The sequence below is a fragment of the Eptatretus burgeri genome, chromosome 17, assembly GCF_056783735.1.
Source record: "Eptatretus burgeri isolate ZD-2024b chromosome 17, Ebu_testis_v1, whole genome shotgun sequence".
NCBI lineage: Eukaryota > Metazoa > Chordata > Myxini > Myxiniformes > Myxinidae > Eptatretus > Eptatretus burgeri.
This window is the reverse complement of record NC_140977.1, coordinates 59,900,793-59,927,210: the sequence shown is the minus strand read 5'-3', so window position 1 is coordinate 59,927,210 and position 26,418 is coordinate 59,900,793. Positions and strand designations below refer to the sequence as shown.

The 26,418-nt window shown below is 41.4% G+C and overlaps 1 protein-coding gene across 1 annotated transcript in view; it reads right to left on the bottom strand.

Moving 5' to 3' along the window:
* LOC147010264 (receptor-type tyrosine-protein phosphatase H-like) overlaps positions 1-26,418 on the bottom strand; it is a 137,405-nt gene that overhangs the window by 106,263 nt on the left and 4,724 nt on the right. The window contains exons 5-18 of the mRNA XM_085861229.1: positions 17,558-17,621; positions 16,633-16,899; positions 15,250-15,516; positions 13,860-14,126; positions 12,462-12,728; positions 11,064-11,330; positions 9,672-9,938; positions 8,278-8,544; positions 6,882-7,148; positions 5,484-5,750; positions 4,089-4,355; positions 2,692-2,958; positions 1,294-1,560; positions 10-163 (exon numbers count right to left, since the gene is read on the bottom strand). Of these exons, the coding sequence (XP_085717355.1) occupies positions 10-163; positions 1,294-1,560; positions 2,692-2,958; positions 4,089-4,355; positions 5,484-5,750; positions 6,882-7,148; positions 8,278-8,544; positions 9,672-9,938; positions 11,064-11,330; positions 12,462-12,728; positions 13,860-14,126; positions 15,250-15,516; positions 16,633-16,899; positions 17,558-17,621 (3,422 nt within the window). The remainder of the gene's footprint in view (positions 1-9; positions 164-1,293; positions 1,561-2,691; positions 2,959-4,088; positions 4,356-5,483; positions 5,751-6,881; positions 7,149-8,277; positions 8,545-9,671; positions 9,939-11,063; positions 11,331-12,461; positions 12,729-13,859; positions 14,127-15,249; positions 15,517-16,632; positions 16,900-17,557; positions 17,622-26,418) is intronic.

The following is a 26,418-nucleotide window of genomic DNA, read 5'->3' as shown; positions in this document are numbered from 1 at the left end:
TTTGTTTGCCCTATTGTTATATTTGTTCCCAATTCCATGTTCTTGGACAACAACACTTTATATTCATAATGATCTTTGTTTGTATCTTCAGGGCTTGTCCAGGAGATGGAGAGAGTTGTTGAGTTTTGCCTTGCAACACGGAGTTGGAGAGGAGGCGATGGATCTGTGAAGGAAAAAGAAAGAAGGAAAAGAAGGAGTTCACATTAACAAGTAGTTGTGGTCTTTGTTGTCCTTGAGCAATACTTTCAATACCATCACAACAACCACTTTATGAAACTGGTCTTGACATCCAAAAGTGCCATTTCTAACACCTTTTGCATGACCTCTTGCACAGATAATTCTTCAAGACATTCCTTGGTAGTTTTTGTCAATGGAGGAGTTATGTTTTTGGGTTGTTCATCTGTCTGTCCGTCCATCTGAACGTGCATGCATGAATCCGTCCATGACAGGTTTTCTTTTTCATGACAACCAAAGAACATCTGAAGGGATTTTAGTGAAACTTGGCACAAGTTTGTGTGGTGATGTAAACATTAATTTATGAGATAATGGGGTCAAGAGGTCAAATGTCAGAGGTCCCATTTGATGAAAAACTTGTGACCGCATTTCATTGTGAACCCGTGATGGGGTTTTCACAAACTTGGAACGCGTGTTTATTTTGATGTGATGGTAAACTGATTAGATTTTGGCAGTGAGATGTGAAAGGTCAGAGGTTATAACAGGAAAACAATGTCATACTTGAAAACAGCTGAAGATATTTCAATCAAACTTGGTGGAAGTGGGTGTCAACCTCCATCAATACATCCATCCATGATAGATGGTTTTTCATTAAAAGTTCAAGTGTCAGGGGACACATTTTAACTCCTGTTAATGTGATACCATAAGCGATGGAATTTGAACTAAACTCAGTACCTGTACCATGATATATATGTACAGATTAGATATTGAGGTCTACTGGTCTTGAGGTTTGAGGTCAAAGTTAGAGTAAGCAAAGAGTTAACATGGACTGGGTCATATCGGTCGAAGTCGTGACATCAAATTATCTCTCGTTTCCACATATTCAAATCAAATTGCTCACAAAACCTTCATGTGACCACTTTGTCCTCACTCTGAATGGTTTACATTTAAAAACTATATTTTATTCCAATGGAAAATAATTTCTTAATTCAAGGCCAGTTCTTGATCCAGTAACCGCTCTCTGAAAAATCCAACACCACAGGTCCACACTAAAGGGTGTAAGTCATTTCAAAACTTCTTACTTTTTCATGTTTACAATCAAGTATTCACGTAACCTACCCGTTGTAGCAAGTATCACTGCAGCTTGGCTTTTTCTCTCATGGTGGAGTGATGACACAGACACCTTGTAGTCTGTTCCAGGTGAGAGGTTTGTAAAGGTGTAGTTTGTTTGCCCTATTGTTATATTTGTTCCCAATTCCATGTTCTTGGACAACAACACTTTATATTCATAATGATCTTTGTTTGTATCTTCAGGGCTTGTCCAGGAGATGGAGAGAGTTGTTGAGTTTTGCCTTGCAACACGGAGTTGGAGAGGAGGCGATGGATCTGTGAAGGAAAAAGAAAGAAGGAAAAGAAGGAGTTCACATTAACAAGTAGTTGTGGTCTTTGTTGTCCTTGAGCAATACTTTCAATACCATCACAACAACCACTTTATGAAACTGGTCTTGACATCCAAAAGTGCCATTTCTAACACCTTTTGCATGACCTCTTGCACAGATAATTCTTCAAGACATTCCTTGGTATTTTTTGTCAATGGAGGCGTTATGTTTTTGGGTTGTTCATCCGGCTGTCCGTCCATCTGAATGTGCATGCATGAGTCCGTCCATGACAGGTTTTCTTTTTCATGACAACCAAAGAACATCTGAAGGGATTTTAGTGAAACTTGGCACAAGTTTGTGTGGTGATGTAAACATTAATATATGAGATAATGGGGTCAAGAGGTCAAATGTCAGAGGTGCCATTTGATGAAAAATTTGTGACCGCATTACATTGTGAACCCGTGATGGGGTTTTCACCAAACTTGGAACGCGTGTTTATTTTGATGTGATGGTAAACTGTTTAGATTTTGGCAGTGAGATGTGAAAGGTCAGAAGTTATAACAGGAAAAAAATGTGATACTTGAAAACAGCTGAAGATATTTAAATCAAACTTGGTGGAAGTGGGTGTCAACCTCCATCAATACATCCATCCATGATAGATGGTTTTTCATTAAAAGGTCAAGTGCCAGGGGACACATTTTTACTCCTGTTAATGTCATACCATTAGCGATGGAATTTGAACTAAACTCAGTACATGTACTATGATATATATGTACAGATTAGATATTGAGGTCTACTGGTCTTGAGGTTTGAGGTCAAAGTTAGAGGAAGCAAAGAGTTAACATGGACTGGGTCATATCGGTCGATGTCGTGACATCAAATTATCTCTCGTTTCCACATATTCAAATCAAATTGTTCACAAAACCTTCATGTGACCACTTTGTCCTCACTCTGAATGGTTTACATTTAAAAACTATATTTTATCCCAATGGAAAATTATTTCTTAATTCAAGGCCAGTTCTTGATCCAGTAACCGCTCTCTGAAAAATCCAACACCACAGGTCCACACTAAAGGGTGTAAGTCATTTAAAAACTTCTTACTTTTTCATGTTTACAATCAAGTATTCACGTAACCTACCCGTTGTAACAAGTATCACTGCAGCTTGGCTTTTTCTCTCATGGTAGAGTGATGACACAGACACGTTGTAGTCTGTTCCAGGTGAGAGGATTGTAAAGGTGTAGTTTGTTTGCCCTATTGTTATATTTGTTCCCAATTCCATGTTCTTGGACAACAACACTTTATATTCATAATGGTCTTTGTTTGTATCTTCAGGGCTTGTCCAGGAGATGGAGAGAGTTGTTGAGTTTTGCATTGCAACACGGAGTTGGAGAGGAGGCGATGGATCTGTGAAGGAAAAAGAAAGAAGGAAAAGAAGGAGTTCACATTAACAAGTAGTTGTGGTCTTTGTTGTCCTTGAGCAATACTTTCAATACCATCACAACAACCACTTTATGAAACTGGTCTTGACATCCAAAAGTGCCATTTCTAACACCTTTTGCATGACCTCTTGCACAGATAATTCTTCAAGACATTCCTTGGTAGTTTTTGTCAATGGAGGAGTTATGTTTTTGGGTTGTTCATCTGTCTGTCCGTCCATCTGAACGTGCATGCATGAATCCGTCCATGACAGGTTTTCTTTTTCATGACAACCAAAGAACATCTGAAGGGATTTTAGTGAAACTTGGCACAAGTTTGTGTGGTGATGTAAACATTAATTTATGAGATAATGGGGTCAAGAGGTCAAATGTCAGAGGTCCCATTTGATGAAAAACTTGTGACCGCATTTCATTGTGAACCCGTGATGGGGTTTTCACAAACTTGGAACGCGTGTTTATTTTGATGTGATGGTAAACTGATTCGATTTTGGCAGTGAGATGTGAAAGGTCAGAGGTTATAACAGGAAAACAATGTCATACTTGAAAACAGCTGAAGATATTTCAATCAAACTTGGTGGAAGTGGGTGTCAACCTCCATCAATACATCCATCCATGATAGATGGTTTTTCATTAAAAGTTCAAGTGTCAGCGGACACATTTTAACTCCTGTTAATGTGATACCATTAGCGATGGAATTTGAACTAAACTCAGTACCTGTACCATGATATATATGTACAGATTAGATATTGAGGTCTACTGGTCTTGAGGTTTGAGGTCAAAGTTAGAGTATGCAAAGAGTTAACATGGACTGGGTCATATCGGTCGAAGTCGTGACATCAAATTATCTCTCGTTTGCACATATTCAAATCAAATTGTTCACAAAACCTTCATGTGACCACTTTGTCCTCACTCTGAATGGTTTACATTTAAAAACGATATTTTATTCCAATGGAAAATGATTTTTTAATTCACGGCCAGTTCTTGATCCAGTAACCGCTCTCTGAAAAATCCAACACCACAGGTCCACACTAAAGGGTGTAAGTCATTTCAAAACTTCTTACTTTTTCATGTTTACAATCAAGTATTCACGTAACCTACCCGTTGTAGCAAGTATCACTGCAGCTTGGCTTTTTCTCTCATGGTAGAGTGATGACACAGACACGTTGTAGTCTGTTCCAGGTGAGAGGTTTGTAAAGGTGTAGTTTGTTTGCCCTATTGTTATATTTGTTCCCAATTCCATGTTCTTGGACAACAACACTTTATATTCATAATGATCTTTGTTTGTATCTTCAGGGCTTGTCCAGGAGATGGAGAGAGTTGTTGAGTTTTGCCTTGCAACACGGAGTTGGAGAGGAGGCGATGGATCTGTGAAGGAAAAAGAAAGAAGGAAAAGGAGTTCACATAAACAAGTAGTTGTGGTCTTTGTTGTCCTTGAGCAATACTTTCAATACCATCACAACAACCACTTTATGAAACTGGTGTTGACATCCAAAAGTGCCATTTCTAACACCTTTTGCATGACCTCTTGCACAGATAATTCTTCAAGACATTCCTTGGTATTTTTTGTCAATGGAGGAGTTATGTTTTTGGGTTGTTCATCCGGCTGTCCGTCCATCTGAACGTGCATACATGAGTCCGTCCATGACAGGTTTTCTTTTTCATGACAACCAAAGAACATCTGAAGGGATTTTAGTGAAACTTGGCACAAGTTTGTGCGGTGATGTAAACATTAATTTATGAGATAATGGAGTCAAGAGGTCAAATGTCAGAGGTCCCATTTGATGAAAAATTTGTGACCGCATTACATTGTGAACCCGTGATGGGGTTTTCACCAAACTTGGAACGCGTGTTTATTTTGATGTGATGGTAAACTGTTTAGATTTTGGCAGTGAGATGTGAAAGGTCAGAAGTTATAACAGGAAGAAAATGTGATACTTGAAAACAGCTGAAGATATTTCAATCAAACTTGGTGGAAGTGGGTGTCAACCTCCATCAATACATCCATCCATGATAGATGGTTTTTCATTAAAAGGTCAAGTGTCAGGGGACACATTTTAACTCCTGTTAATGTGATACCATTAGCGATGGAATTTGAACTAAACTCAGTACCTGTACCATGATATATATGTACAGATTAGATATTGAGGTCTACTGGTCTTGAGGTTTGAGGTCAAAGTTAGAGTATGCAAAGAGTTAACATGGACTGGGTCATATCGGTCGAAGTCGTGACATCAAATTATCTCTCGTTTCCACATATTCAAATCAAATTGTTCACAAAACCTTCATGTGACCACTTTGTCCTCACTCTGAATGGTTTACATTTAAAAACGATATTTTATTCCAATGGAAAATAATTTCTTAATTCAAGGCCAGTTCTTGATCCAGTAACCGCTCTCTGAAAAATCCAACACCACAGGTCCACACTAAAGGGTGTAAGTCATTTCAAAACTTCTTACTTTTTCATGTTTACAATCAAGTATTCACGTAACCTACCCGTTGTAGCAAGTATCACTGCAGCTTGGCTTTTTCTCTCATGGTAGAGTGATGACACAGACACGTTGTAGTCTGTTCCAGGTGAGAGGTTTGTAAAGGTGTAGTTTGTTTGCCCTATTGTTATATTTGTTCCCAATTCCATGTTCTTGGACAACAACACTTTATATTCATAATGATCTTTGTCTGTATCTTCAGGGCTTGTCCAGGAGATGGAGAGAGTTGTTGAGTTTTGCCTTGCAACACGGAGTTGGAGAGGAGGCGATGGATCTGTGAAGGAAAAAGAAAGAAGGAAAAGAAGGAGTTCACATTAACAAGTAGTTGTGGTCTTTGTTGTCCTTGAGCAATACTTTCAATACCATCACAACAACCACTTTATGAAACTGGTCTTGACATCCAAAAGTGCCATTTCTAACACCTTTTGCATGACCTCTTGCACAGATAATTCTTCAAGACATTCCTTGGTATTTTTTGTCAATGGAGGCGTTATGTTTTTGGGTTGTTCATCCGGCTGTCCGTCCATCTGAACATGCATGCATGAGTCCGTCCATGACAGGTTTTCTTTTTCGTGACAACCAAAGAACATCTGAAGGGATTTTAGTGAAACTTGGCACAAGTTTGTGCGGTGATGTAAACATTAATTTTTGAGATAATGGAGTCAAGAGGTCAAATGTCAGAGGTGCCATTTGATGAAAAATTTGTGACCGCATTACATTGTGAACCCGTGATGGGGTTTTCACCAAACTTGGAACGCGTGTTTATTTTGATGTGATGGTAAACTGTTTAGATTTTGGCAGTGAGATGTGAAAGGTCAGAGGTTATAACAGGAAAAAAATGTGAGACTTGAAAACAGCTGAAGATATTTAAATCAAACTTGGTGGAAGTGGGTGTCAACCTCCATCAATACATCCATCCATGATAGATGGTTTTTCATTAAAAGGTCAAGTGCCAGGGGACACATTTTTACTCCTGTTAATGTGATACCATTAGCGATGGAATTTGAACTAAACTCAGTACATGTACTATGATATATATGTACAGATTAGATATTGAGGTCTACTGGTCTTGAGGTTTGAGGTCAAAGTTAGAGGAAGCAAAGAGTTAACATGGACTGGGTCATATCGGTCGATGTCGTGACATCAAATTATCTCTCGTTTCCACATATTCAAATCAAATTGTTCACAAAACCTTCATGTGACCACTTTGTCCTCACTCTGAATGGTTTACATTTAAAAACTATATTTTATCCCAATGGAAAATTATTTCTTAATTCAAGGCCAGTTCTTGATCTAGTAACCGCTCTCTGAAAAATCCAACACCACAGGTCCACACTAAAGGGTGTAAGTCATTTAAAAACTTCTTACTTTTTCATGTTTACAATCAAGTATTCACGTAACCTACCCGTTGTAACAAGTATCACTGCAGCTTGGCTTTTTCTCTCATGGTAGAGTGATGACACAGACACGTTGTAGTCTGTTCCAGGTGAGAGGATTGTAAAGGTGTAGTTTGTTTGCCCTATTGTTATATTTGTTCCCAATTCCATGTTCTTGGACAACAACACTTTATATTCATAATGGTCTTTGTTTGTATCTTCAGGGCTTGTCCAGGAGATGGAGAGAGTTGTTGAGTTTTGCATTGCAACATGGAGTTGGAGAGGAGGCGATGGATCTGTGAAGGAAAAAGAAAGAAGGAAAAGAAGGAGTTCACATTAACAAGTAGTTGTGGTCTTTGTTGTCCTTGAGCAATACTTTCAATACCATCACAACAACCACTTTATGAAACTGGTCTTGACATCCAAAAGTGCCATTTCTAACACCTTTTGCATGACCTCTTGCACAGATAATTCTTCAAGACATTCCTTGGTATTTTTTGTCAATGGAGGAGTTATGTTTTTGGGTTGTTCATCCGGCTGTCCGTCCATCTGAACATGCATGCATGAGTCCGTCCATGACAGGTTTTCTTTTTCGTGACAACCAAAGAACATCTGAAGGGATTTTAGTGAAACTTGGCACAAGTTTGTGTGGTGATGTAAACATTAATATGAGATAATGGGGTCAAGAGGTCAAATGTGAGAGGTGCCATTTGATGAAAAATTTGTGACCGCATTACATTGTGAACCCGTGATGGGGTTTTCACCAAACTTGGAACGCGTGTCTATTTTGATGTGATGGTAAACTGATTAGATTTTGGCAGTGAGATGTGAAAGGTCAGAAGTTATAACAGGAAAAAAATGTGAGACTTGAAAACAGCTGAAGATATTTAAATCAAACTTGGTGGAAGTGGGTGTCAACCTCCATCAATACATCCATCCATGATAGATGGTTTTTCATTAAAAGGTCAAGTGTCAGGGGACACATTTTTACTCCTGTTAATGTGATACCATTAGCGATGGAATTTGAACTAAACTCAGTACATGTACCATGATATATATGTACAGATTAGATATTGACGTCGACTGGTCTTGAGGTTTGAGGTCAAAGTTAGAGTAAGCAAAGAGTTAATGTGGACGGAGGCATATCGGTCGATGTCGTGACATCAAATTATCTCTCGTTTCCACATATTCAAATCAAATTGTTCACAAAACCTTCATGTGACCACTTTGTCCTCACTCTGAATGGTTTACATTTAAAAACTATATTTTATCCCAATGGAAAATGATTTCTTAATTCAAGGCCAGTTCTTGATCCAGTAACCGCTCTCTGAAAAATCCAACACCACAGGTCCACACTAAAGGGTGGAAGTAATTTTAAAACTTCTTACTTTTTCATGTTTACAATCAAGTATTCACGTAACCTACCCGTTGTAGCAAGTATCACTGCAGCTTGGCTTTTTCTCTCATGGTAGAGAGATGACACAGACACGTTGTAGTCTGTTCCAGGTGAGAGGTTTGTAAAGGTGTAGTTTGTTTGCCCTATTGTTATATTTGTTCCCAATTCCATGTTCTTGGACAACAACACTTTATATTCATAATGATCTTTGTCTGTATCTTCAGGGCTTGTCCAGGAGATGGAGAGAGTTGTTGAGTTTTGCCTTGCAACACGGAGTTGGAGAGGAGGCGATGGATCTGTGAAGGAAAAAGAAAGAAGGAAAAGGAGTTCACATTAACAAGTAGTTGTGGTCTTTGTTGTCCTTGAGCAATACTTTCAATACCATCACAACAACCACTTTATGAAACTGGTCTTGACATCCAAAAGTGCCATTTCTAACACCTTTTGCATGACCTCTTGCACAGATAATTCTTCAAGACATTCCTTGGTATTTTTTGTCAATGGAGGCGTTATGTTTTTGGGTTGTTCATCCGGCTGTCCGTCCATCTGAACATGCATGCATGAGTCCGTCCATGACAGGTTTTCTTTTCGTGACAACCAAAGAACATCTGAAGGGATTTTAGTGAAACTTGGCACAAGTTTGTGCGGTGATGTAAACATTAATTTTTGAGATAATGGAGTCAAGAGGTCAAATGTCAGAGGTGCCATTTGATGAAAAATTTGTGACCGCATTACATTGTGAACCCGTGATGGGGTTTTCACCAAACTTGGAACGCGTGTTTATTTTGATGTGATGGTAAACTGTTTAGATTTTGGCAGTGAGATGTGAAAGGTCAGAGGTTATAACAGGAAAAAAATGTGAGACTTGAAAACAGCTGAAGATATTTAAATCAAACTTGGTGGAAGTGGGTGTCAACCTCCATCAATACATCCATCCATGATAGATGGTTTTTCATTAAAAGGTCAAGTGCCAGGGGACACATTTTTACTCCTGTTAATGTGATACCATTAGCGATGGAATTTGAACTAAACTCAGTACATGTACTATGATATATATGTACAGATTAGATATTGAGGTCTACTGGTCTTGAGGTTTGAGGTCAAAGTTAGAGGAAGCAAAGAGTTAACATGGACTGGGTCATATCGGTCGATGTCGTGACATCAAATTATCTCTCGTTTCCACATATTCAAATCAAATTGTTCACAAAACCTTCATGTGACCACTTTGTCCTCACTCTGAATGGTTTACATTTAAAAACTATATTTTATCCCAATGGAAAATTATTTCTTAATTCAAGGCCAGTTCTTGATCTAGTAACCGCTCTCTGAAAAATCCAACACCACAGGTCCACACTAAAGGGTGTAAGTCATTTAAAAACTTCTTACTTTTTCATGTTTACAATCAAGTATTCACGTAACCTACCCGTTGTAACAAGTATCACTGCAGCTTGGCTTTTTCTCTCATGGTAGAGTGATGACACAGACACGTTGTAGTCTGTTCCAGGTGAGAGGATTGTAAAGGTGTAGTTTGTTTGCCCTATTGTTATATTTGTTCCCAATTCCATGTTCTTGGACAACAACACTTTATATTCATAATGGTCTTTGTTTGTATCTTCAGGGCTTGTCCAGGAGATGGAGAGAGTTGTTGAGTTTTGCATTGCAACATGGAGTTGGAGAGGAGGCGATGGATCTGTGAAGGAAAAAGAAAGAAGGAAAAGGAGTTCACATTAACAAGTAGTTGTGGTCTTTGTTGTCCTTGAGCAATACTTTCAATACCATCACAACAACCACTTTATGAAACTGGTCTTGACATCCAAAAGTGCCATTTCTAACACCTTTTGCATGACCTCTTGCACAGATAATTCTTCAAGACATTCCTTGGTATTTTTTGTCAATGGAGGAGTTATGTTTTTGGGTTGTTCATCCGGCTGTCCGTCCATCTGAACATGCATGCATGAGTCCGTCCATGACAGGTTTTCTTTTTCGTGACAACCAAAGAACATCTGAAGGGATTTTAGTGAAACTTGGCACAAGTTTGTGTGGTGATGTAAACATTAATATGAGATAATGGGGTCAAGAGGTCAAATGTGAGAGGTGCCATTTGATGAAAAATTTGTGACCGCATTACATTGTGAACCCGTGATGGGGTTTTCACCAAACTTGGAACGCGTGTCTATTTTGATGTGATGGTAAACTGATTAGATTTTGGCAGTGAGATGTGAAAGGTCAGAAGTTATAACAGGAAAAAATGTGAGACTTGAAAACAGCTGAAGATATTTAAATCAAACTTGGTGGAAGTGGGTGTCAACCTCCATCAATACATCCATCCATGATAGATGGTTTTTCATTAAAAGGTCAAGTGTCAGGGGACACATTTTTACTCCTGTTAATGTGATACCATTAGCGATGGAATTTGAACTAAACTCAGTACATGTACCATGATATATATGTACAGATTAGATATTGACGTCGACTGGTCTTGAGGTTTGAGGTCAAAGTTAGAGTAAGCAAAGAGTTAATGTGGACGGAGGCATATCGGTCGATGTCGTGACATCAAATTATCTCTCGTTTCCACATATTCAAATCAAATTGTTCACAAAACCTTCATGTGACCACTTTGTCCTCACTCTGAATGGTTTACATTTAAAAACTATATTTTATCCCAATGGAAAATGATTTCTTAATTCAAGGCCAGTTCTTGATCCAGTAACCGCTCTCTGAAAAATCCAACACCACAGGTCCACACTAAAGGGTGGAAGTAATTTTAAAACTTCTTACTTTTTCATGTTTACAATCAAGTATTCACGTAACCTACCCGTTGTAGCAAGTATCACTGCAGCTTGGCTTTTTCTCTCATGGTAGAGAGATGACACAGACACGTTGTAGTCTGTTCCAGGTGAGAGGTTTGTAAAGGTGTAGTTTGTTTGCCCTATTGTTATATTTGTTCCCAATTCCATGTTCTTGGACAACAACACTTTATATTCATAATGATCTTTGTTTGTATCTTCAGGGCTTGTCCAGGAGATGGAGAGAGTTGTTGAGTTTTGCCTTGCAACACGGAGTTGGAGAGGAGGCGATGGATCTGTGAAGGAAAAAGAAAGAAGGAAAAGAAGGAGTTCACATTAACAAGTAGTTGTGGTCTTTGTTGTCCTTGAGCAATACTTTCAATACCATCACAACAACCACTTTATGAAACTGGTCTTGACATCCAAAAGTGCCATTTCTAACACCTTTTGCATGACCTCTTGCACAGATAATTCTTCAAGACATTCCTTGGTAGTTTTTGTCAATGGAGGAGTTATGTTTTTGGGTTGTTCATCTGTCTGTCCGTCCATCTGAACGTGCATGCATGAATCCGTCCATGACAGGTTTTCTTTTTCATGACAACCAAAGAACATCTGAAGGGATTTTAGTGAAACTTGGCACAAGTTTGTGTGGTGATGTAAACATTAATTTATGAGATAATGGGGTCAAGAGGTCAAATGTCAGAGGTCCCATTTGATGAAAAACTTGTGACCGCATTTCATTGTGAACCCGTGATGGGGTTTTCACCAAACTTGGAACGCGTGTTTATTTTGATGTGATGGTAAACTGATTAGATTTTGGCAGTGAGATGTGAAAGGTCAGAGGTTATAACAGGAAAACAATGTCATACTTGAAAACAGCTGAAGATATTTCAATCAAACTTGGTGGAAGTGGGTGTCAACCTCCATCAATACATCCATCCATGATAGATGGTTTTTCATTAAAAGTTCAAGTGTCAGCGGACACATTTTAACTCCTGTTAATGTGATACCATAAGCGATGGAATTTGAACTAAACTCAGTACCTGTACCATGATATATATGTACAGATTAGATATTGAGGTCTACTGGTCTTGAGGTTTGAGGTCAAAGTTAGAGTAAGCAAAGAGTTAACATGGACTGGGTCATATCGGTCGAAGTCGTGACATCAAATTATCTCTCGTTTCCACATATTCAAATCAAATTGCTCACAAAACCTTCATGTGACCACTTTGTCCTCACTCTGAATGGTTTACATTTAAAAACGATATTTTATTCCAATGGAAAATGATTTCTTAATTCAAGGCCAGTTCTTGATCCAGTAACCGCTCTCTGAAAAATCCAACACCACAGGTCCACACTAAAGGGTGTAAGTCATTTCAAAACTTCATACTTTTTCATGTTTACAATCAAGTATTCACGTAACCTACCCGTTGTAGCAAGTATCACTGCAGCTTGGCTTTTTCTCTCATGGTAGAGTGATGACACAGACACGTTGTAGTCTGTTCCAGGTGAGAGGTTTGTGAAGGTGTAGTTTGTTTGCCCTATTGTTATATTTGTTCCCAATTCCATGTTCTTGGACAACAACACTTTATATTCAGAATGATCTTTGTTTGTATCTTCAGGGCTTGTCCAGGAGATGGAGAGAGTTGTTGAGTTTTGCCTTGCAACACGGAGTTGGAGAGGAGGCGATGGATCTGTGAAGGAAAAAGAAAGAAGGAAAAGAAGGAGTTCACATTAACAAGTAGTTGTGGTCTTTGTTGTCCTTGAGCAATACTTTCAATACCATCACAACAACCACTTTATGAAACTGGTCTTGACATCCAAAAGTGCCATTTCTAACACCTTTTGCATGACCTCTTGCACAGATAATTCTTCAAGACATTCCTTGGTAGTTTTTGTCAATGGAGGAGTTATGTTTTTGGGTTGTTCATCTGTCTGTCCGTCCATCTGAACGTGCATGCATGAATCCGTCCATGACAGGTTTTCTTTTTCGTGACAACCAAAGAACATCTGAAGGGATTTTAGTGAAACTTGGCACAAGTTTGTGTGGTGATGTAAACATTAATTTATGAGATAATGGAGTCAAGAGGTCAAATGTCAGAGGTCCCACTTGATGAAAAATTTGTGACCGCATTACATTGTGAACCCGTGATGGGGTTTTCACCAAACTTGGAACGCGTGTTTATTTTGATGTGATGGTAAACTGTTTCGATTTTGGCAGTGAGATGTGAAAGGTCAGAAGTTATAACAGGAAAAAAATGTGATACTTGAAAACAGCTGAAGATATTTAAATCAAACTTGGTGGAAGTGGGTGTCAACCTCCATCAATACATCCATCCATGATAGATGGTTTTTCATTAAAAGGTCAAGTGCCAGGGGACACATTTTAACTCCAGTTAATGTCATACCATTAGCGATGGAATTTGAACTAAACTCAGTACATGTACCATGATATATATGTACAGATTAGATATTGAGGTCTACTGGTCTTGAGGTTTGAGGTCAAAGTTAGAGTAATCAAAGAGTTAACGTGGACGGAGGCATTTCGGTCGATGTCGTGACATCAAATTATCTCTCGTTTCCACATATTCAAATCAAATTGCTCACAAAACCTTCATGTAACCACTTTGTCCTCACTCTGAATGGTTTACATTTAAAAACTATATTTTATCCCAATGGAAAATGATTTCTTAATTCAAGGCCAGTTCTTGATCCAGTAACCGCTCTCTGAAAAATCCAACACCACAGGTCCACACTAAAGGGTGGAAGTCATTTCAAAACTTCTTACTTTTTCATGTTTACAATCAAGTATTCACGTAACCTACCCGTTGTAGCAAGTATCACTACAGCTTGGCTTTTTCTCTCATGGTAGAGTGATGACACAGACACGTTGTAGTCTGTTCCAGGTGAGAGGTTTGTAAAGGTGTAGTTTGTTTGCCCTATTGTTATATTTGTTCCCAATTCCATGTTCTTGGACAACAACACTTTATATTCAGAATGGTCTTTGTTTGTATCTTCAGGGCTTGTCCAGGAGATGGAGAGAGTTGTTGAGTTTTGCATTGCAACACGGAGTTGGAGAGGAGGCGATGGATCTGTGAAGGAAAAGGAAAAGAAGGAGTTCACATTAACAAGTAGTTGTGGTCTTTGTTGTCCTTGAGCAATACTTTCAATACCATCACAACAACCACTTTATGAAACTGGTCTTGACATCCAAAAGTGCCATTTCTAACACCTTTTGCATGACCTCTTGCACAGATAATTCTTCAAGACATTCCTTGGTAGTTTTTGTCAATGGAGGAGTTATGTTTTTGGGTTGTTCATCTGTCTGTCCGTCCATCTGAACGTGCATGCATGAATCCGTCCATGACAGGTTTTCTTTTTCATGACAACCAAAGAACATCTGAAGGGATTTTAGTGAAACTTGGCACAAGTTTGTGTGGTGATGTAAACATTAATTTATGAGATAATGGGGTCAAGAGGTCAAATGTCAGAGGTCCCATTTGATGAAAAATTTGTGACCGCATTTCATTGTGAACCCGTGATGGGGTTTTCATCAAACTTGGAACGCGTGTTTATTTTGATGTGATGGTAAACTGATTAGATTTTGGCAGTGAGATGTGAAAGGTCAGAGGTTATAACAGGAAAACAATGTCATACTTGAAAACAGCTGAAGATATTTCAATCAAACTTGGTGGAAGCGGGTGTCAACCTCCATCAATACATCCATCCATGATAGATGGTTTTTCATTAAAAGGTCAAGTGTCAGGGGACACATTTTAACTCCTGTTAATGTCATACCATTAGCGATGGAATTTGAACTAAACTCAGTACCTGTACCATGATATATATGTACAGATTAGATATTGAGGTCTACTGGTCTTGAGGTTTGAGGTCAAAGTTAGAGTAATCAAAGAGTTAACATGGACTGGGTCATATCGGTCGAAGTCGTGACATCAAATTATCTCTCGTTTCCACATATTCAAATCAAATTGCTCACAAAACCTTCATGTGACCACTTTGTCCTCACTCTGAATGGTTTACATTTAAAAACGATATTTTATTCCAATGGAAAATGATTTCTTAATTCAAGGCCAGTTCTTGATCCAGTAACCGCTCTCTGAAAAATCCAACACTACACGTCCACACTAAAGGGTGTAAGTCATTTCAAAACTTCTTACTTTTTCATGTTTACAATCAAGTATTCACGTAACCTACCCGTTGTAGCAAGTATCACTGCAGCTTGGCTTTTTCTCTCATGGTAGAGTGATGACACAGACACCTTGTAGTCTGTTCCAGGTGAGAGGTTTGTAAAGGTGTAGTTTGTTTGCCCTATTGTTATATTTGTTCCCAATTCCATGTTCTTGGACAACAACACTTTATATTCATAATGGTCTTTGTTTGTATCTTCAGGGCTTGTCCAGGAGATGGAGAGAGTTGTTGAGTTTTGCATTGCAACACGGAGTTGGAGAGGAGGCGATGGATCTGTGAAGGAAAAAGAAAGAAGGAAAAGGAGTTCACATTAACAAGTAGTTGTGGTCTTTGTTGTCCTTGAGCAATACTTTCAATACCATCACAACAACCACTTTATGAAACTGGTCTTGACATCCAAAAGTGCCATTTCTAACACCTTTTGCATGACCTCTTGCACAGATAATTCTTCAAGACATTCCTTGGTATTTTTTGTCAATGGAGGAGTTATGTTTTTGGGTTGTTCATCCGGCTGTCCGTCCATGCATGAGTCCGTCCATGACAGGTTTTCTTTTTCGTGACCACCAAAGAACATCTGAAGGGATTTTAGTGAAACTTGGCACAAGTTTGTGCGGTGATGTAAACATTAATTTATGAGATAATGGAGTCAAGAGGTCAAATGTCAGAGGTCCCATTTGATGAAAAATTTGTGACCGCATTACATTGTGAACCCGTGATGGGGTTTTCACCAAACTTGGAACGCGTGTTTATTTTGATGTGATGGTAAACCGTTTAGATTTTGGCAGTGAGATGTGAAAGGTCAGAGGTTATAACAGGAAAAAAATGTGAGACTTGAAAACAGCTGAAGATATTTAAATCAAACTTGGTGGAAGTGGGTGTCCACCTCCATCAATACATCCATCCATGATAGATGGTTTTTCATTAAAAGGTCAAGTGCCAGGGGACACATTTTTACTCCTGTTAATGTGATACCATTAGCGATGGAATTTGAACTAAACTCAGTACATGTACTATGATATATATGTACAGATTAGATATTGAGGTCTACTGGTCTTGAGGTTTGAGGTCAAAGTTCGAGTAAGCAAAGAGTTAATGTGGACGGAGGCATATCGTTCGATGTCGTGACATCAAATTATCTCTCGTTTCCACATATTCAAATAAAATTGTTCACAAAACCTTCATGTGACCACTTTGTCCTCACTCTGAATGGTTTACATTTAAAAACTATATTTTATCCCAATGGAAAATGATTTCTTCATTCAAGGCCAGTTCTTGATCCAGTTACCGCTCTCTGAAAAATCCAACACCACAGGTCCACACTAAAGGGTGTAAGTCATTTAAAAACTTCTTACTTTTTCATGTTTACAATCAAGTATTCACGTAACCTACCCGTTGTAGCAAGTATCACTGCAGCTTGGATTTTTCTCTCATGGTGGAGTGATGACACAGACACGTTGTAGTCTGTTCCAGGTGCGAGGTTTGTAAAGGTGTAGTTTGTTTGCCCTATTGTTATATTTGTTCCCAATTCCATGTTCTTGGACAACAATACTTTATATTCATAATGGTCTTTGTTTGTATCTTCAGGGCTTGTCCAGGAGATGGAGAGAGTTGTTGAGTTTTGCGTTGCAACACGGAGTTGGAGAGGAGGCGATGGATCTGTGAAGGAAAAAGAAAGAATAAAAAGAAGGAGTTCACATTGACAAGTAGTTGTGGTCTTTGTTGTCCTTGAGCAATACTTTCAATACCATCACAACAACCACTTTTAGAAACTGGTCTTGACATCCAAAATTGCCATTTCTAACACCTTTTGCATGACCTCTCACACAGATAACTCTTCAAGACTTTCCTTGGTATTTTTTGTGAAAGGAGGAGTTATGTTTTTGGGTTGTCCATCCGGCTCTCCGTCCATCTGAATGTGCCTACATGAGTCCGTCCATGACAGGTTTTCGTTTCCGCACACACCAAAGAATAACTGAAGGGATTTTCGTGAAACTTGTTACAAGTTTGTGTGGTGATGTAAATATTAATTTATGAGATAATGGGGTGAAGAGGTCAAGCGTGAGAGGTCTCATTTGGTTAAAAATTATGTTTCCGCACAAATTTGTGAACCATTGACGGGATTTTGACCAAACTTGGAAGACGTATATATGATGATGCAACGATGAAATGACGAGATTTTGGGAGTGAGACGTCAAAGGCCAGAGGTTATAACAGGAAAAAAATGTGATACTTGAAAACAGCTGAAGGGATTTATATCAAGGTTGGTCCAAGTATGTATGCACCTCCGTTGATGGTGGATTTGCGCATTTGTCACCTGCATAGTCCCTGAGCATCAGTTGTAGCTGTTCGGACATGTGGCTATTTTCTGAACACTGATCCTGCTCACCAGATTCTCTCAACGAGGGAGCCTTGTGAGTGCAGGAGGCCAGTGGGATGACCACACACCTCGTGGTTATCAACATCTCAAGGAGATGGGGATGGGCTAGGCATCTGCTTGGGGGATGGCTTAGACGGAGGCCCCTTGAGTACGGCGGAAAGTGGATGCAGCGATTTGCTGCTCTGCCGCATGCCCCCACAACTGTCCTGGCCTTACAGATTGAGGACAAATGCTCTTGAGTTTTGAGGTCAAAGTTAGAGTTAGCAAAGACTTAAAATGGACAGAATGCCTCTCACTCGATGGCGCAACATCAAATTATGTCTATTTTCTACATATTCAGATCAAATTGCTTATAAAACCTTCACGTGACCATTTTGTCCTCACTCTGAATGCTTTACATTTGAAAATTTTATTTTATCCCAATGGGAAGCTGATTCACAATTCAAGGCTAATTCTTGATACATCAGAGACAGAGACGTGGAGAGACGTGGAGAGATAGAGAGATAGAGAGATAGAGAGACGTGGAGAGATAGAGAGATAGAGAGATAGAGAGACGTGGAGAGATAGAGAGATAGAGAGACGTGGAGAGATAGAGAGATAGAGAGACGTGGAGAGATAGAGAGATAGAGAGATAGAGAGACGTGGAGAGATAGAGAGATAGAGAGACGTGGAGAGATAGAGAGATAGAGAGATAGAGAGATAGAGAGACGTGGAGAGATAGAGAGATAGAGAGACGTGGAGAGATAGAGAGATAGAGAGACGTGGAGAGATAGAGAGATAGAGAGACGTGGAGAGATAGAGAGATAGAGAGACGTGGAGAGATAGAGAGACGTGGAGAGATAGAGAGATAGAGAGACGTGGAGAGATAGAGAGACGTGGAGAGATAGAGAGATAGAGAGACGTGGAGAGATAGAGAGACGTGGAGAGATAGAGAGATAGAGAGACGTGGAGAGATAGAGAGACGTGGAGAGATAGAGAGATAGAGAGACGTGGAGAGATAGAGAGATAGAGAGACGTGGAGAGATAGAGAGATAGAGAGATAGAGAGATAGAGAGATAGAGAGACGTGGAGAGATAGAGAGATAGAGAGACGTGGAGAGATAGAGAGATAGAGAGACGTGGAGAGATAGAGAGATAGAGAGACGTGGAGAGATAGAGAGATAGAGAGACGTGGAGAGATAGAGAGACGTGGAGAGATAGATAGAGAGATAGAGAGACGTGGAGAGATAGATAGAGAGATAGAGAGATAGAGAGATAGAGAGATAGAGAGACGTGGAGAGATAGAGAGATAGAGAGACGTGGAGAGATAGAGAGATAGAGAGACGTGGAGAGATAGAGAGATAGAGAGACGTGGAGAGATAGAGAGATAGAGAGATAGAGAGATAGAGAGACGTGGAGAGATAGAGAGACGTGGAGAGATAGAGAGACGTGGAGAGATAGAGAGATAGAGAGACGTGGAGAGATAGAGAGACGTGGAGAGATAGAGAGATAGAGAGACGTGGAGAGATAGAGAGACGTGGAGAGATAGAGAGACGTGGAGAGATAGAGAGATAGAGAGATAGAGAGATAGAGAGATAGAGAGACGTGGAGAGATAGAGAGACGTGGAGAGATGTATAGATAGAGAGACGTGGAGAGATAGAGAGACGTGGAGAGATGTATAGATAGAGAGACGTGGAGAGATGTATAGATAGAGAGACGTGGAGAGATGTATAGATAGAGAGATAGAGAGATAGAGAGAGAGAGAGAGAGAGAGAGAGAGAGAGAGAGAGAGAGAGAGAGAGAGAGAGAGAGAGAGAGAGAGAGAGAGAGAGAGAGAGAGATAGAGAGAGAGAGAGAGAAAGAGAAAGAGAGATATAGAGATAGAGAGATAGAGAGATAGAGAGATAGAGAGATAGAGAGATAGAGAGATATATAGAGATGTATAGAGATGTATAGAGATGTATAGAGATGTATAGAGATGTATAGAGATGTATAGAGATGTATAGAGATGTATAGAGATGTATAGAGATGTATAGAGATGTATAGAGATGTATAGAGATGTATAGAGATGTATAGAGATGTATAGAGATAGAGATAGAGAGATAGAGAGATAGAGAGATAGAGAGATAGAGAGATAGAGAGATAGAGAGATAGAGAGATAGAGAGATAGAGAGATAGAGAGATAGAGAGATATAGATAGAGATATATAGAGATATATAGAGATATATAGAGATATATAGAGATATATAGAGATATATAGAGATATATAGAGAGAGAGATATAGAGATATATATAGAGAGAGAGAGAGAGAGAGAGAGAGAGAGAGAGAGAGAGAGAGAGAGAGAGAGAGAGAGAGAGAGAGAGATAGAGATAGAGATAGAGATAGAGATAGAGATAGAGATAGAGATAGAGATAGAGATAGAGATAGAGATAGAGATAGAGATAGAGATAGAGATAGAGATAGAGATAGAGATAGAGATAGAGATAGAGATAGAGATTTGAATTTGAATCCTCATTTATTCCATTCAGGCATACACAGTATAATACATATTTACAATAATACAGAATTCAACAACAACAAAAAAAACTCACAGTTTAAAGAAAATTATGAAGTTATTACAAGTTCTGAATTCTTCACAAAACACAAAACATTTGCAATGCACCATTTTCTCTCAAACAGTTTAACATTTTGATTGCTCAAAAAGAAATCAAATTCCAACCTAAGTCATGTTGAGACAAAGCCTTTCAAAATGGAGATAACATCTGATCCGTGACCATTGACGATTTTAATCTTCCTAGATTTGTGGATTGCATATTTTGCAACAGTTCCCAGAAAATTTAAAAGAACACCCACATCTCTACAAATAAGTTTAAAGGGTACACCATAAATAAACATGTGCAAACTAAAGGAAAAGGAAAATTGGTGAAAAAGATGATCAAGTAGAAGAAAAAGAGAAGTTAGTCGACAACACTTCACAAAAGCATGAAACAAGTCCTCCTTCTGATCACAGAAAGGACATATTTCTGTCAGCGAATTATTCATATGGTGAACAAATGTGTTGGAGGGGAGGGCCCAGTGTGCCAACCTCCACTGTATCTCTGCTTATGCACCATGTATGGGTAAGGTACACATATGAAGCCAAAGTGGAGTACAGGGAGAAGTTACAAGATGAAAAGGGGGGGGGGGGTGTTCAATCTCCAACCGAAAAGAAGAAGAAGAAAGGAGTACTTTGATCTCGGGAAAGGTAAACCAGAAATCCCCAATGATACCAACACCTAGAACCAACTGCGGATGCTACCAGACCAACAGGTTTCCACTTAACCCCAGATATGTCTCTCAAGTCACACACCTTATTGATTCCTCCTTGGATACATTTTTGAATCATGACATGACTGTGAGGAATACCAAGGAAAATATTGTTGAAAAAAAGGGGTTCTTGAAGGAACATTCTGCAATTATATGCCTCAAGCAGCCGATGGACATCAAACTTTTTCCAAATATCCAGTAAACTACGATAGAACTTCGAAAGAGAAACAAAGTTTACGTGCTCGAGATCCATCAAAAAAGATGCCGATCATATCTCAGTTTACCAGCTTGTTGCAGGAGAAAAAAAAGCAAATGGTCACCAGGTTAGCTGTTCAGTGAACAGCAGTTTCTGCAGAGACTGCAATCAAAAGGCCACAATCCGACCAAAGATGTTGATAACACCTTGGCCACCTTCCTTCCAGGGATAGTACAGTATCTCAAGTTGTAACCAATGGTATCCACTCCAAAATAAATTTACCAGCATTCGCTGTATAGCCATAATTAGTAGATTTGATGGCTGCAGAACAGTGATTCTGTACCATAATTTTGTTGCAATCAAATTATTGATAACAAGAGTACGACTTTTAAATGAAAAGGACTTCTACAGTCCCTCCCATGGTTTCAGTCTGCACTTAATTTGTTCCAAAACTCCTTCCAAATTTTTCATCTCCATCTCATGATTGCCAAGGTCCACACCAAGATATTGTGACGTCCACGGGACTTGAACAGTCCCGCCAACGTAGAATGAGCCGAAACGATGGAGGCGATTTATTTGTTTATAACCCAAACATGGCGGTTCCAATCGCTTTACCGCAAACGGGACGAGGAAGGTGGCACGAGTCACTTTTCACTGAGTTGATGATGTTTATTTGTTTCTTACGATTACCAGAAATAACGAGACCCGGCAAGAAGAGGGATCCGGGGCGATTCGACGGGATGGTGTGGGATCGGGCGTGGGGAAAAAACACAGACAATTCCAATGAATATACAGTTCTCAATCCCTCTAAGGCGCCAAGTTCACACACACACACACACACACACACACACAAAACGTAGCTATTTCTGGTGGTCAGGCTGGACCGTGGTGTGGACGCAACTGTCCCCGGATCGGCGTCGGACGAGCCGGCCTTGCTCTCGCCGGGGGGGCAGGAGAAACCGCGGTGCTGTGGACCCCCTGGTCCTGGCCCAAGTCCGCCAACAGCCGCCAGGGAACCAGCTCCGGCGCCAAACCGCGAGCAGGAGAGGGAGGCAGGTCCGCCCGCCGTTCGACCCCATACTCAGAGTCAACAGAGCCAACCAAAGCGAGGCACGAGGCTCGGCAAGGCTCCCAGACACGATCAAGAACACGATCGACTCAGCACAACAACAAGGACGCTCTCTGCCGCCACAGCTTCCACACCCAAAAAAACCACAATCTTTTTGGATGTAATCTTCTTCCTCTTCCTTTTCGACCCTCAACAGAACCTTTTTATCCTTCTGCCCACGTCACTCCCATCGAGCCGTTTATTGGTCCACTGCCATTGCCTTCCGCCAATCGTGATCACGGGGCGGAGCCATCCGCTGCACTGTCCTCTGACGTCACGGCCAGTCTTCCGAGAATACCAAAAAGGGGTTTACGCAGACACTTACCCTATCCCGTGTCCCTATCTAATTACGTGACAATTATCATTTTCCCCCTTGAAGAAATGAACATTTACTAGACAACTTATCACCACTGAATTGCTACTTATTACATCGAGATCCTGGTAAACTCGAACAGCATGGCATTCCTAATTAAACATCCTAATTACCCTTTGAATGCATACCCCCCCTCAAACGTAACACTGCCCCCTCCTCTGGTACCGCAGCTCCTGCAAGGTATATCACAGGCGCTACCGTACCAGCCTTAACACTTACTGACTCACACCTAATTAACCTAATGAAATAAAGTAGGAGGGGCAATGGGCAGCGAGTCGCAGCTAACTTCCCTATCCTGCTTAATGTACTACCCCCTTATGGCCTTATCCTCGCCTAAACAATCATTCATTTTTTTTTTTAATTTTTTTATTTTATCACTTGAGAGCACTGAGCGAAGTTGCACTCCATCTTCTGGATCATCGCTCTTGCCCAGCACTCTTCCAGTGATCTGGGGAGGGGAAACAAAAGGTTCCACAAAAACACAACACTTATACTTTACATTCCTACTCTAAGCCTTAACGACACTATTCACAGGATATTTACACTTGACCGCCTCCCCCAGTGGATGCTAATAGACCCAGCGTTACCTGGGGAGCCAATTTTCAAATTTGCTTGCCCCAAAATTATGCGGACATCATGCCCTTGCTGCACCTGTCAAGTTGTGTGGGATCGGGTGGGACTCACACATCTTCACAACACTCACACCATGGTCATCATCACATTTCAAGGTCATGGTCCTCATTTTACTCATGCAGGCTGAATCCCGTCATGGCCGTGGGGTGGGTGACCACAAGATGATGGGGGCATCTCAGGTGCAACCATGCCCACAGGTAAGCTTTAGTCCAACCCGGACGTTTCTCCGCCCCCGCTCCCTTTGATTCCCTCCCCCCCTGGTAGCCATCAGCTCTAATCCCGTACAACACTCTGGAAGGGGTCTCACTGGCTCCTCTGGCCTTCCTGGGTCGCCAAGGTCCTACCCGCCTTGGTCGCCCAACCAGACCCTCTCCCAGTTGCCTCCAGACACTGTCACCATTAGCCACCAGGTGGTGAATCTCCTTGAAGGGGGTCGCAATTCCCGCTCACCGTGAGCTTCAGCAATCCCTGTGGACAAGCACATCATCCCCACCCACAAAACCCACATGACTCCCCCACCCCATCGGCCTTACATGTGACACCTGCATTTCTAACACTTCACCGACCATGACCTTCCCTGTTACCACACCATGCCCGATAAAAAAAACAATGTGTGCACCATACATTTCACTTCTTCACTTAAAACAACTCACACAGCACTTCTCACCCGATCCACGCACCAGCCATTGGACAGCCACTTGTGCCCGCTTTGTTTCCAATTACCCACTGTCCCGATTGTCACTCTAAAACCCAGCAGAACTCACAAACTCCCACGTCAATTTTTCCACAATTCATTTTTTTTTCACCAAAGGAGGCACTTCGCCACAATCTCACCAGCCGAGCATGGCCCTATATGCTCAGCCCGATCTAGTCTCCTGGACCCCCGACAGTGATCTCCGGACCCGACCTATGAAAGGGCATCTCGGATAGACCTGGCGGTTCAGCAGGAGGATTCACCCTCTCCGAGTCTAAAAGTCTATTGGAGGGTCCCTCCATCGCCGGGTACCGGCAATATCGTTGCATGTGTCCTCTTCGCCCGCACCGGAAACAACTCCCCATAAAAGGCCCCCGTGAGTATCGGTGAAATGTCTCGTGCGGTTCCGGACCCCCTTGGCCATAATCAAATTGCTCTTTTGGCTGGGCTGGACCCCGCCGCTTTGGCGCATCAACTACCGAATTACCCCTTATCAAACTTGACAGTTTCTGGCAAATTTCCTGAAACATTTGGGGAATACCAATTTCTCCCAGCCCCTCTCCTTGATCCTGGATCTCCGCCTGTCGGACCGTCACCGATGGCCTCTCGGGCACCCGACCCGGCCGCCTCCACGAGGCCAGCCTGGCCGCGCACTCGGCCGCTCGGTGAACGGTGGGTGGATCCTGTAACTCCACCAGCGCTCGGACCTCAGGGTCAGGAAGAGCAGCTAAAAATTTCTCTAGTGCCAGTCTGTCCCATGCCTCCACTGTTAGGTCCCGATACGCGATCCTAACTGATTGGTAAATGTCCTGTGCCAGCTCCAGCACTGTCTCACCCGGCTTTAGTCTGAGGTGCTGGAGCTGAGCCCGCACCAGATCACAGTTTGCCGCGAACCCAAACCGACAGCTCAATGCCTCGCAAATGTGGGAGCTGGTCAACATCCCCTCCGCGATCACGTTTAACACGTCTGTGGCTGGTCCCCACAACGTTGCCACCAAATTCCCTGGACGTTCCCGCTCATTCCACCCGTTTAGTCGGGAAATGCACTCAAATTGCGTCAGAAAAGCTTCAACGCTCCCTGACCCGTCGAAATTTACCAGGGGGATCACTTTTACGGTGGCCCGCTTCTCAGTTTCTCCCTTGTCCAAATCCAGCCCAGGGACCAAACACCCTTGTGGCTGCGTATCCAATTTCGGAGCCCACTGTGGCCAAAGATGTTTTGTGGTGAGGGTCTCATGGGTCAATTTTGCCTCCTGTTCCAAACGTTGAATGGACCGATTCACCTCTTCCCGCAGGATCTTCTGGGCCTGCACAACCTCCTCCAAGGCTCCGTCGCGAGTTTGTAGCTGCTCCTCAACCAACCTGGACACTCTACTTACAAAAGACGGCTCTACCAGGCCTTTATCCAAGACTTCATCTTGGCTCATAATTTTATCATGTTCGTCCAAACGAGCTTCCAATCCTTTTACCTCCTCCGCCAAATTCATCCCTTGCTTCCTCAGCTCTCCCCACTCTTCTACTTGCAGCTGCATACGAGCATCCACACAGGCACGATGACGTTCCAGGCTTTCATCCACTTTATCAACCCGAATGTTCGTTGCATCAATTTTATCTACCAATTTTTTGGTATATTTTCCCCCTCCAATGTAATTTTTACCTTTGTTTCCTCCAATCTATCCTCGAATTTACTTTGTATTTCCCCCAATTTAACATCCACACACGCCTGCATCTCAGTTTTCATTTTCTCCATCTTTTCCCCCAATTCATCCCTCATTAAATCAATCCGTGCACCCAACTGTACCCCCATTACCCCAAATTGATCTGTCATTTCTGCCCTCTGTGTCACGAATTGATTTTCCATTTGTGCCGTCATTTCTGCCAATTGTGCCCCCTGTGCCGTCATTTCTGCCCTCTGTGCCGTAATTTTTGCCCCCTGTGCTGTAATTGCACTCATTAAACGTTCCAACATTGTCCAGATCGTCATCGTGCTGGTTTCCGGCGCTGCCGGCTCCGTTACGGGCGATGAAGCACGGCCCACGCTCGGAATGGGGGAGGTTCCAACCCTACCCCCATCTCTCCCTTCTTCCCCCGACTCGCTGCCAGACACGTGGCCTTCCTCCTCAAACGTCTGCACATCCGCCATGATGCAGAAGTCCCGTTTGCCGCCAATTAATTTAAATTTGAAAAATCCCGCCAAAATTTTCCCGCGCTCGCGCGCTTTTCTGTAGTAATTTTAGATTCCAATTCGTGGCGAGATTTTAATCCTGGTATATAATTTAGAGGGGTTCGAACATCCAACACCCTGACACCAATGTGACGTCCACGGGACTTGAACAGTCCCGCCAACGTAGAATGAGCCGAAACGATGGAGGCGATTTATTTGTTTATAACCCAAACATGGCGGTTCCAATCGCTTTACCGCAAACGGGACGAGGAAGGTGGCACGAGTCACTTTTCACTGAGTTGATGATGTTTATTTGTTTCTTACGATTACCAGAAATAACGAGA